We start from the raw sequence: 13,478 nt of genomic DNA on the forward strand, positions 1-13,478 counted from the left end.
CATAAAGCTAAAATGACGCGCAATTTCATTCCCTATATCAAGAACCTACGATGAAAATAAAGTATATGTTTTGAAGATTTTTGGAATATTTTTTGAAAAAGTGCACCCAAAATTGTTCATTTTCTCTGTTTTTTTCGATCTTGGAATAATTCTTCCACTTAAATACAACATTTTATGCGCCAATTACTATGCCTAAAAGTTACAGAATTTAATATTCTTTCATATCCTTCTAGTTTGAATTTTCTATTTTAATTAGTTTATTCACAAAAATTTATTGAAAATAAAATGCATTAAAATCTATATAAGGGAAGAGCACCCCGGATCGGAATGTTAAGAGACATGTTCGATATTTAGTTGAAAATATACGCCTTAAAGTACTATTTGGTATTTTTGTGTATGCTAATCGGTATATTAGTGATCAATTAACTGTATCTGTGTATTTGAATTTTAAATTTTTACAATAAATCAATAAAAAATAGATGTAATTGCAACTATGTATCCTGCACCTCGGATCGTCAGAAACTTAATCAGGTGTTTCACGGAAAATTTGTTTTTATAAATTAAATCTGAGCTAATGCACTGCATTCTTGTGAGAATTAGGGTAAGTGTGCTAAATTTCGGCATAGTTGCATGCAAGCGCCAAAGTCTTAAGTTTGAAATGTTATATTTTTAATAGAAATTGAATTATTTTATTACTTCTTCTTAAGGAGTGTTCACTGGAACTTTGCAGACAGTTCATCATTTTTATTTTCTCTAAAATCATTTTTAGTACATTTTAAAGTGAATAAAAATGTAGACATAGCATTGGTGGCCTATTCCGGCCACCTTCATTCTTATAGTTCCTTCTCCCTCCGGAATTCTACTTTTTCAAGTCATCTTGCTCGTCGATGCGACATTTTTTGTTATTTTTTGCATAGTATAATATGTAGAGTTTGCAAAAACTGAAAATTAATGGAAATTCGATGAACAAAAAATGTGACCGAAATTGCAAACTGGCCGGAATTTGGCACACTTACCCTAATTGGTAAAAAGTAGCTAATAAATTTTAAAAAATTATTTTAATTAGTGCAACAATACGGTAATAATCTGACGATCTGAGGAACACTGCCGATCGCTGGTGCTCTTCTCTTATATATTTGCCGAAAAATACTGGTATCTTCGCGTTACTCAGTAAGGAATAAGCGTTGTCTTTTTCCAGACCTCCTTTTTAATGAAGATGATGAACTTAAAAAAATAATTTCTTGAAATGTATCTCAAAATACCGTAGAAGTAGAATTTAATAGGGGATAGCGCGCTACCTTCGGACGATTCAAGCTTTGCTTAACTCATTTTTTTCAATATGTTTTTAATAAATTTTACCCATTATAATATGATAATTTAATAGCCTATCCAATGCAATAAATTTCCTGAAAAGAGCCATGTGTTAAATCGCTCAAATCCATTAAGAACATAGAAAACAAATTGAGTTGTCCGAAGCTTGAGTCATTCGAAGGTAGCGCACTTTCCCCTACTCCCGAAATATTGGAGCTAGAGATGGTAAAACTTCAGAAATTTCACAGCAGTTGCCACCAACCTTAGGCGGAAATTCATGAAACTTCTTGAAATTTACCAACTCTAATCGGAGCCCTTTTAATACCAAAAGTATCTCATAAATGCATTGGTTCTAGAGGGTATTTTTTCTCTGCGTGGTATGTTCTAATAACAAAAGTGGCACATTGCGGTAAAAGAACATGTATTGCTTCAAAATATTCATTTTTTTCTCACAACTCTACAAATCTCTTTATGTTTTATAAAGTTGCATAAAATAAAATTATTTGCATTTGAACGCGAAAGCAACATGGGACATGTCAGGAAACACGTTTAGCAAATAACATTTCTATATCTCGATTACATGATGACTGAAATTGTGTGTAATAGTGACACTTTAGAGTAAAAACGGAAAATGGACATTTTAAAAGCTAAATTTGTGTTAAATTTGAGTATTTCAAGCTCGTTCCAACATTATACATATGTCGCTTCCCAGCGAGCGCCAACTGGTAATAAAGCTAAAAATATTTGTACACTGAGTGAGTGAGAGAAATCCGAAAAAGTTAAAATAACATTCCGGAAATGTTAATTTTACCCAGCAGTATTGATCCAAAATCGGTGTAAATATTACCCTTTTTAGGTGTATTGGGGGTTAAAATTACCCTTTTTCATGTTAATTTTACCCTTAAAAAGGTATAAAATTAACATTAGAAAAATGTTGATATATTTTTACACCTAAAAAGTGTTAAAGTTATGAGAAAAAAAGTTAATCGCACCATCTTTTTTTTTCTCAATGTATGTTCAGTTGAATTCTGCTAAGCCTAAACGAAAATTCGCGAGTCAGCGCCATTTCCATATGTTTAGTTAGCACTTTTTGTTCGGCGACTGCTGACCGGTCAGCACATTTTTGCTGATGGATTCAGCAAAAATATGCTGAACACGCATCTTTTTTCAGCTAACTGTGCTCGCTGGTTTGTAAAAATTCCACTTTAAATAATATATACAACTTGTTGTTTAATGTTTAGGGACTTTTTATTAAAAGTCTTCAATCCTGATGCCATAGCGGAAGTGTGATATCTTTTAGAGTATTACACTGAGAAAAAAAGAGGGCGTGATTAACATTTTTTCCTCATAAATTTAACACTTTTTAGGTGTAAAAATATGTCAACATTTTTTAATGTTAATTTTACACCTTTTTCAGGACAAAATTAACATGAAAAAGGGTAATTTTAACCCCCAATACACCTAAAAAGGGTAATATTTACACCGATTATGGATCAATACTGCAGGGTAAAATTAACATTTCCGGAATGTTATTTTAACTTTTTCGGATTTCTCTCAGTGTATGCCGAGTCGACTTATAGAATAGTAATTTTCTCATTGTTTTAGATATTTAAAAGGAAGAAACCTGTTCCGTTTCTTCTTAAACGTCTTTTTCTTCCATTTTGCGGTCTTTGTTTTCTCTTTGCTCCTCTGTAACAGTGAGAAAATCTCATGTGTCCCAAATTGTAAATGGTTCCAAATTACCTCATTTTACCCTACAGTTTTTAACTTTGAAAACTAATCTCACATTTCAGAAAATAGTAAAACTTAACGTTTGAGAACAAATTAAATTGAGACCAAACAAGTACATTAAGAATAAGAACAATCATTTGAAAACTGGAGCTCTATTAGTACTTTTAATATTAGCTTTAGTGACAATAAGGTTTGCAGCCAAAAAATAGTTTTGTACTCTATATCTGAAATATAATGAGCTTGTTCAGTGAACCAATTCTTGCATGAAGTTCTGAATGGGTAGAGAATTTGGCAATGTTTTCTCAAAAAGCCCTTTTTAATTTTTGTAGATTCACAACTAATTTGAGCATTTATAAATTAAGAATAAAATGGCCCAAAATAGTGCAGGAGTAAAAACAATAGAACTACAGACAAAACCTAATTTTGGGTTCACAATCCCCTTGGAATCGATTCAGTTTTTTCAGGAATTAATTTTCTCATGAATAAGTGAATCTTAAATAAATTTTAAATGGGATTGCGGATGGTTTAAATTTACCTAAAACTATAGCCAAAGTTTTCGTGGCTTTTCTCTCTTTCTTAGCGGACGATTTCTCACGTTTCTTCTTGGAAGCTTTGTGGACCTTGTATATTGTGAACCTGAAATGAAATATCCAAATTAAATCATATTTTATTTTCTTTAAACAAATTAATATTTAAAATATTAATAATATCACATGTTTTTGGAATGGTATGATCTACTCGGGATATCTACCTAGATGCTTGTGAGTTTTTATTCTCCTTCCTGGAGCCGCCGGATGAGATGGTCGATAGGGTGGAACTGTGCCTAGCAAGTGTTATTGCCTCTTGGAAGCCTCGTTTATCGAAGGGCATGGGTTTAACAGTCACACTACGGGTTGGTGATAGGGGTTAGAGGAAATTCAAATACCAAGTGTGAGTTGTACTAAGGATCACTCACTTCAACTGTTCAGATTTTGAAGATTTGCTTCCTTTGAGATCGTTCCCTGACGTCACATTGCGATTTATGAGAATACTTCCGATAGCCAGTTCTGAAGTACATGGAGGGGCTACCATGATTTCGTCAGTTGGATGAGGGGCAGCTTTGGGAGAGTATCGGGCCTCGTGCTTTCCATTACCTTCCTTGGTCATCTGGGTGGGTGATGATATTTGGGCCATGACACTGTGAATTAATCGAGATATTAGATGCCAATTAATGGGATTTTTTTTCGAGGGCATGTCTCTTACTTTCCAGCCTCCTCGACGACTGTTGCCAGGATAAATTCTGTAGATTTATCATTAACAATCACATGGCAATCGTCAACGTCTGGAGATCTGAAAAACAGAGAGACGCTAAAAATCTCTGGAACTAAAAGTATCACTAATGATTTTTCAGAAATTTGCCTTGAAGTTTTGTTTTATTTGTTTTTGCATTTGTATTTTTAATGGATTTTAAATGGTGAAAACCGCGAAAACATATGTAGGGGAGACCGGGGAGTTTGGGACAGGGGTAGTGTGGGACAAGGCGATTTTTTCAATTAATTTTTGAAATAAATGGGATTTAACCATTACTGTATCGTAGGCAATATTAAGATGTATCTTGACTAAAAGAATGGATATCCTCAGTTTTATTGTTTTAATACTATGAACATTTTTTTTTAAATTTATAAAAATCGTATATTTTGACGTCTCAGTTTTCCTCTTTGTATTTTATATCAGCGATATATAATCAAAACTTTTTTATCTCATTAGGTAGCAGTGTAATCTTGGAACATATTTTTATAAAAGTTTCAGAGATTATACGCTCTTGTTTTTTTCATAAAAGTTTTAAATACCAAATGTACACGTGGGGATGTTTGGGACACCTGAAAGGGGATGAATGGGACGTTGATTTTCGACAAGATTGTAGGTGGCGTGCAATTTTTTATTGTCAAAATGGAAAGTAATGCCAAGTTTCTACTGAAAATCTCCCTGTTGTGCAAACTTTACCAATTGAGCAGTTGTTTACAGGGACAATTATACCATCAATGTCTTGGGAATCAATAATTCCTTCTCAGAGGATATTCGATCTTTGCCCAATCTAGTTAAAAACTATTTTTTTCGAAAATGTCTCGAACAAGTTCTCCAGAAAAGGCAAGGCGAGAGCTAATTCAGAGAGATAATGAGAAAACAGGTACAATGCAGTTGTCGTAAAATCAAACAGGATGCCATCAATGAGTTCGAAACTAAGAGTTGCAAGAAAATCTACCAGCCTGAGGAATTTGATAATCATGATTGCAATATTTAGAATAAAAAGAAGAAAAGAAAGGTAGATGGAAAATAAGAAGAAAATACTTTAAATAATTGATTGACAATAAATGACTCTACTGTACAAATAAAATTGATATTAATTTCTAAGTGTAAATAAAAGATGAAACATTTTTATTTCTATCAGAAATATTTTTAATCTGGTATTTAAAATTAATTAACGTGTTCCAGTAATACAAATTATGCGAGAAAAAATGCGTCCCAAAAATCCACTTTTGCGTCCCATACTGCCCCACATCGGGGATGTTTGGGACAAAGCGTCAAGTAAAATGTTTTATCTTCTCCAAGAAAACTCAGTTTGTTTTCCAAGTTCTATCGAGTACATTTTATAAAGTCAATACCCATAAGTATCCTATAGACCGCATAAAATTGTAATACACTATGGTGGTTTTTTGGAATAGTGTCTGAAAGTCAAAACATGAAAAAGTGTCCCAAACCTCCCCGGTCTCCCCTAGTCCCAAATTTTTTTTAATAATATTTGAAAATAAGGACCAGTGTATTACCGGCGACCTAAATGGTCCTTAAAGGGTTAACGAAATTTACCAAAATATTGACCCCAAATATTTATGTCAATTTATAGCCAAAGTCAATATTCCAATGGCAATGAAAGTAAAATGCATAATGTTTCTTTTATTGCTCGAATTTAATGAAAGAGCAATATATAACGAAGGTACCATTCCATAGTATTCTGTCTCAAAATGACAGCACTTTAGGAAAACCATCAGCTAAGGAATTTGTATACTGTGCATGTTTTTGTTTTGTTTGAAAGCATTAAATATTTTACTACCCGAACATCTGATGACCTCCAAATTATATGAGTTATAGAGCTCTACTGAATGCCTGACGACAAGGAGAATTTAATTGATTTATTTAATTACATGAGAATAAACAATATTGATTTATAAGTGTGAAGAGCGGAGTAACAATACACTAAAATCTGTATTAAATTTTGGCATTTGGGACCAGAAATGTCGTCAGAATTATAGATAAATTTAGGCGTAAACTGTTTGAAATTTTAATGATTTTTTGTTTGTCTATGACGTATATATACTCATATTAAATATTCACACTTCACAAGAGGTATATCGTTTCATTTTTTTTACTCTTCACTCCAATCCATCCTCTGTAAATTATTTCTTTTTAGATGTCGTCAGTTAAATCAGCATTTGTCGTACCTTTATTTTTGTGATATTTACATATTTCGATTCGATATTCGATATTACAAATTTCCATATAAAATTTTTCTAATCAGCATGTGCCGTAACTTTTTTAGCACACTTGCTTGTCTTGTGAGAAAGAGCCTTTCCACTATTTTGCACTGGAGATTGGACACCAACACTAAGACGGCGGTGGACGTCGAAAACTAGACGGGATCTCATTAAAACGAAACAGTTTCGAAAGTGTTGTTGATGAATAAATTTATCTATCCCTCTAACTATCTATTTCTATATCTTTACTCTTAAAAAAAATCTATATGTTTTTTCGAGTTTATTTACAGTTTATTAGTTATATAGGATGATTGCAAAAGTTCGTAGGCCACTTTCATAGGCGTGATTACAGTGTATTCTATAGTTTATCATCGTTATTTTTAATAACTTTTGCACGCACTGGAAAGATTATAATGTCTTACATCCCTCTGATGTCAAGTGTCCGTCAAATAAGGCGATATGTCCTTTAGAGGACTTTTCCAAAATGTGGAACAAAAAAGTGCATTTACAACATTTAATGTTAGGCGAATTTTGGGAAGGTTCAAGTAATGGACTTCTACGGAAAAGCACTCTAGCAATTTATATTTAGATCATGTTCTTCCTCTTAGAATGATTAAAAAGTGTTTTGGAAAATTTCGAAATAGAGGTTTATCCTTCGAAAGATCAACTCCATTTTAGACGGCCTCTAACATTGATAACGTTACTCTGAGTATCCTATAATGGAAGAAAGTTTGTGGATAACATTTCAAAAGATTGTTAAAATGTTGGAAAATAATTATTCGATTTTATTTCGCTATTTTGGCCATTTTTATCCTCTTTTTTTTATGATAAAAACTGTTTTTTAGACCGATTGGAAACAAATGATGGAAAATGGCTCCAATACAACAACATACAGTCGAAAAGGTCTCGGAAAAAACAGTCAAACCTGTTGCAATTGCAAGAGCTGATCTGCATCTCACGAAGGTGATGCTGCAAGTTTGATGAGATTTTAGGAAAATTATTGACTTTAGGCTACCCAAACTCAACGAAACAATTATAGAAGACAAGAAATTTGAGCATTTTGTTAGTTTCGATGAGTATTTTTAAGAAAAAATCCATTTTTGGGTAAAAGAAAAAGCATAATTTTCGAAGGCAATAACGCGAAGTTGTGAGTCTCATAAGAAACGCTGTCAAAATACCAAAGGTGTTGTAGTGGGAAATTCTTTAGCACCTAGAATATTCTTCATGCATTGAGCCTTCCGATTATCATTTGTTCCAATTTTTATCAAATTGATAAATGTGCAAAAATATGAATTTTCCAAAGGCTGTCAAAAATGACCTTTCGAACTATCTTCAAGAAAAAAGAGTTTTTTCTTTAAAAACTGAAATAGATAAGCTTATATATCTTTGGAGGACAAGTGTTAAGATCGATTGAGACTACAGTGGACTCTCTCTCAATTATGGGCATTTGGGGCAAAATATCATCCGGTTTATCGATAGATTTGGGCGTCAAAGACTTTAAATTCCACAAAAAGCGCTCAATTATAAAGAATCACGATAAAATAGGAAGAACTAGGGTGGAATCACCAGTTCTCGCCAGTGCCCCACTTCTCGCCACTTACATTGAAATCGCTATTTTTCGCAATTTATGAAATAAATGAGTCGCAATTTTTTTTGTATTGTTTCTGCTTCTACGCATAGAATCGAAAAATAATAATTATTCGTTTTGGATTCACGATTTTGATCACTTTTTAGAGCAATATTTTAAGCAAGTGCATCGAATCCAACATCTCTTACTAAATGTACTAAGTGTCGTCAAATTTTCATCAGGCCAAAAATACCTATTTGGGTAAATAATTTGTCTATTGAATATTTAATTGCACTTGTGGAATACATAAAATTTGTATTTAGTCAATTAATATTTCATTTTATATTATTTTTGTATAAAAATTAGGCATGGCGAGAAGTGGTAATATTCTGGAATTGATTTTACCACCTGTCGCCATATCTTTTCAATAGGCGACGCTAACTTCACTTCGTACATTCTCAGTTGTCAAATCTGCATTGTTTACTTTCTGCAAAAGCCCCATAATTTGATTTCTCAAATAAAAGTGAAGAAAAATCATTTAAAGAGAGTAATAATAAAGTGATCACAAGGAAAGAGAAATGGTGAATGTATTCTTTTCATAGCATTGCCTAAAATAACCGAGTGTGGTTCTTTTCAAGTGGGTGGCGAGAAGTGGTTACAAATTTTACAAAACTGGCGAAAAGTGGTAAAAAGTGGCGACGAAATGGTTATTTTAGCATTATTAATAAAAATCAGTTTTTTAAGTAGTCCAGCGTTATGTTATGATTATTGTTTTCACGTATCTAGAGCCAATACATCTAAGTAACTTTGTGTCAAATTTGACTTATCTTGTAACAAGGATTCAAAAGTTATGATTAAATGAATTTAATTTTTTCCTAAACATGGCGATAGCCGGTTATTCCACCCTACAGCGAATTTGAGCAAATTGTTAACAAAATTTTTCGCACGATTTAAAAAGAGCCGATTGAGCGAGAGTCATACTGTATACTCTTAACCCTTTCACGACGAGACATTTTTTACGGACTGAAAATCAACAATAAAAATTAAACTGAGAAACATAATCAATGATAAGTTTTACATCTAACCTTGGAAAGTCCAACCGAGTCTGATTCGGTGTATTTTGTGCTTCTATGAACGATAGGGACAAAAATAGCCCAAAAATTTAAGTAATTTTACTGACAATACCAATGAATAATATTTATCGCTTTAATGAAAAATATTACGTATGAGTATTGTAGTTTTTATTGCCAAAAGGGTTTTGCTTAAAAAATCAGAAGTATAAAAAATAAATAAAATCAATTATGAATTTGAGAATTTAAAAATTCGTCATTTTTGAGCTTAAATATTTACTGCATAGCAAATAACTAGAGACTTGCAAAAAATATTCTAGATTCCTTCAACCTTCTACTTTACAGTTATGTATAGACATAAGAAAAAAATAACTTTAGGTAGTCAGGAAAAATTATTTTCTTTATGGGACACCGGTGTTCCAATTGTCCTTAAAGGGTTAATTTAAAATTAACTGTTGAAATTTGCCTTTTGGTGGCCCACGAACTTATGCAATCATCCAATACTTTCTTTATTTTGCTTCAAAAGTGTCGCAGTCAGGGCTCATAAGAAAAAATGGAATTTCATTGAAAACGTCTCCTAAAACTTTTCAAAAGGAAATTACGACAAATGCTTGTAAAGTTGACGATATGGCGAGAATGCTTCCTACAATTTTTTTGTTTGCGTATAATTTTATTTGAGGGTAGGATGATAGTTAATAGATAGAACTTTAGAACCACCAAATGATGTATTTTTTGAGCACATGCCTCTGCACTTTACTGCATCTGTAATATTTGCCGTGGCAGCAAAAAGGAGTAAAACTGTTTGCGAGAATTGAGTGCAAACTCGTTAATAGTATTACCGGTATTTCCTGAATGGGGCACAGTTTTGCGACTGATGTCGAAAAGCAATAATTATCATCGTTATCATGACAGACTTAAAATCTTGTTAAAAAAAAGTCCAAGTTTATGTGCGGAAAAATCTAAAAAAAAAACCTTTTAAAATATCTCAGTCTAGAGAACTGCAGTTTTCATTTTTGTTGTCTTTAAAAATTTAAGATTGGCAATCCCAAAAAGGATTTTTTTTCATTGGAGCTTTATTGGATTTTGAAGATATCACACCATGTTGAGATAACGCCAACACACGCTTAACTATAAAATATATCTTTAGGAGTTCCTATTTAGGCAAAATACTTTAATCCTTTTAATCTACAAATAATTTCCATAACATGTTGCTCAGAAGAAGATAATATCATCTTTGTACTTAGATTGCTTTCCATAATATTTAATCATGCTAAGCTTGAATTTTGCAAAGATTTTAATATAAAATCATTTGATTTTAGGCTAAAAATAAATTGCCATATATTCACTCACATGAAATATTTCAATTAGTGAAAGAGACAACTATTAGGTGAGATTCTTAACAATCTCACCTACTATAATCCTAACAAAATTTCATGTCCTCCGATCGCGCTCAAACTTGGCCAAAATGTGTTTCGCCACTTCCTGATCACGAATATATGGGGGGCTAAGTTACGTTCCCGGCCGGCCGGCCGTCCGGCCGCTCTTTGGAGCTTAATAGCTCCTAAACTAAAAAAGATATCGACTTGCGGTTTTCGGCAAAGGTTATATATCGCATGAAAATTGCAACTTGGTGCATTGACCCCCCACCCCCCACCCCTCCTTCCGCCATTTTGAAGACCCCCCTTTTTTTGTTTTCTCAATAGCTCCGCCCCTATGGCATCGATCGGGCTCAAATTTTAGTATGTTATAGCTGGGCCTTAGAGCTTTCCATCAATACCAAACTTAAGGTCCCCCGACCCCCCTGACCCGAGCTATAAGGGTCCAAAAAAAATTTCTTAAAATGGCCATAACTCCGGTTCTAATTGTCAGAATTTAAAAAATGAGGGCTTTTTGGAAAGCTCTCGTGAAATGCCACTTCCTCTTCTAACATCGCAAGTTCATAAAACCACCGCTAGGGGCGCTATTATTAAAAAGAAAATTTTTAAATCTTAAAAGTTAAATAACTCAAAAATTCCTTATGCAATCGGGCTGAAATTTTAGTATGTTGTAGCCGTTGATTATACCTATCAAACAAAAAAAACCTTAAGTCGATCCATAACCCCTGACCCGAGCTATAAGGGCTCAAAGTTCGAACATTGACCGGCCTCTATCTCCGGTTCTAATTAACATATCGACATAAATTTTACCTTTTTGGTTTCGTCTCGATGAGCACTTTCAGATGGAAGTTCAAAAAGTCACCACAGGTGGCGCTGTGATAGCGTCAAAATTCATCGAAATTCAAAATCATTTTTCTCAAAAACGGCATTGTGCAAGTTAATGAAATTTTAATATGTTGTAGTCCAGTCTAGGACGTTTCCAAAATGGTGCGTATGTGCGCTGTGGTTTCAATAGAACCGGAGATATGAGGGGTCAAATTTCACGAAATTCAAAAAATCATATCTCCGGTTCTATGTGACCGATTTTGATGAATGAGAGCTTAAACGAAAGATCTCACCAAATGCTACAACTTTCTAGAATATTTGAACTTCGTGGGACCAACACCAGGGGCGCCACAGTCGAAAAACCAATTTCAATATCACATAACCTCAATTATCTCGACTGTCGCTGAACCGATTTTGATGATTACTTCGACATAATTGTAGAGGACATTTGTCTCTACATTTCGTCCATACATCATTTTCCGGTTAGACTACGCTGTCACTCCGATTTTGCCGTTTAAGTGTGAAAAAATTGATTTTTCCCATAATAACGCTTTGAAATCACTCAGATGCCAATTTGACTGCCTCTACTCCACCAAGTCACTTAAAATAGGGTTTTAAATGGAAAGTCCCACAAAATACAACAATTCTTTGATATAGTTGAAGTTCAACAAATGACTACTTGGGGCACTCTGGATGAAAAAACGAGTTAAGAAACAAAAAACCTCGATTATCTTGGCTTCTGAGTAATCGATGAGTTCAAGTTCTACGGCAAAATTATAGAGAACATTCTGGTCTACATTTCACCCATATAACACTTTTCTGTCAGTTCATCCAAATCCTTGATATTTTGGTTTAAATACAAAATTTGTATAATTTCACGAATTTGATTCAAGATAACTGAATGGCGTCTCCCAACTTCAGCTCCAAATCGAATTTGCATGCACTCCGAGTTAGCTCACGTTAAGAATCTCACCTACATAAGCCGGTTAGGATTATCTGTCCCTTTCTTTTTGAAATATCATCGGTATTTTATAGAGAATTATCTAGTAGAATAATATCTTACTACTATTACTACTCCATCAGTGTACCCCTTCTAACACACGAATTTTCCCATTTGTAGTTTAGAATATCTCATACTTAGTCCCCCTTTTCTTAATCTTATTCATGTTATTCTTATTTGTTATACCGGTGATACCACTGGCCATCCATATTTAGTAGGGGAGATTGGGGCAAAAAGTCACAAAACGAATATTTTATTTATTTTTACAAGCTGCTCGAGCACTTCAAAAATTTCTAATTAGCGTGGTTTTATAGGAAATTTACCGCTCTACAACTTTGTGAAAGTAATTTTCCTCTATTTTGTAAGGAAATACATTTATCGAGCAGTTTTCTAAAAGTAAATTTTGTGACTATTCTCAAAAATGCTGGGGCAAATAGTACCAGACATTGGGTATTATCATATTTTGATTCGCTTCATTACAGGCTTCCGTAAATTTGAAAAAATACTTAGAGGACATATTTTCATAGAAAATTTATTCATTTACACCTTTGTAAAACACCGTTTTCAATGCGAGAATAGTGAGAAAACGAGGAAAGCGCTTTTCAAGCTTTTTTAGAAAAAACACACAAAAGACTGCAAATCCTTTGACCAATGCAAACAACAAGCGGCGAGACATAATAATGACGTTTCTTTTCGCCGTGAAACATCAGAAATTGCTTCGCTTTTTTGTTACTTTTTGCTCTATACCTTTTGTTACTTTTTATCCCAAGTGGGCATTTTTAATAAAAGAATTTTTGGAGAAAAGAACTTTTGTGCAATTCTAAAATAGCTAGCGGATTCGTATTCAAAAAATCCAAATTATTTAGAAAATATTCACCAGTGCATCAATTTTGGAAAATAATAATTGTTGTCGTCTGCAAGGAAAATATAATATTTCAAAAATAGGGCTAAAAATTTCGATATTTTTTATTTTCTAAATTCTTTGTTCGAATTCTAAGAAACTTACGACATTGATGAAGGTCTATGAAGGCTATCTATAGAAAAAAATTTGAGCCGCTATCTTTTTTGCCTTGGAAGATATTGAATTTT

At 33.2% G+C, this 13,478-nt stretch overlaps 2 protein-coding genes across 4 annotated transcripts in view; both read right to left on the bottom strand.

The window, feature by feature from the left end:
* The window catches only part of LOC129801176 (40S ribosomal protein S12), a 422,333-nt gene that overhangs the window by 250,029 nt on the left and 158,826 nt on the right, over positions 1 to 13,478 (bottom strand). The window lies entirely within an intron of this gene.
* Positions 1 to 13,478, bottom strand: part of LOC129801162 (dopamine D2-like receptor) — a 91,934-nt gene that overhangs the window by 2,844 nt on the left and 75,612 nt on the right. Inside the window, exons 7-10 of one of the 3 annotated variants that reach the window (XM_055845940.1) lie at positions 4,285 to 4,371; positions 3,998 to 4,219; positions 3,794 to 3,928; positions 3,578 to 3,678 (exon numbers count right to left, since the gene is read on the bottom strand). In XM_055845940.1, coding sequence (XP_055701915.1) covers positions 3,578 to 3,678; positions 3,794 to 3,928; positions 3,998 to 4,219; positions 4,285 to 4,371 — 545 coding nt within the window. The remainder of the gene's footprint in view (positions 1 to 3,577; positions 3,679 to 3,793; positions 3,929 to 3,997; positions 4,220 to 4,284; positions 4,372 to 13,478) is intronic. The other 2 variants (XM_055845942.1, XM_055845941.1) reach the window with 2 other exon arrangements.

Source organism: Phlebotomus papatasi, chromosome 2 (assembly GCF_024763615.1).
Source record: "Phlebotomus papatasi isolate M1 chromosome 2, Ppap_2.1, whole genome shotgun sequence".
Lineage (NCBI taxonomy): Eukaryota > Metazoa > Arthropoda > Insecta > Diptera > Psychodidae > Phlebotomus > Phlebotomus papatasi.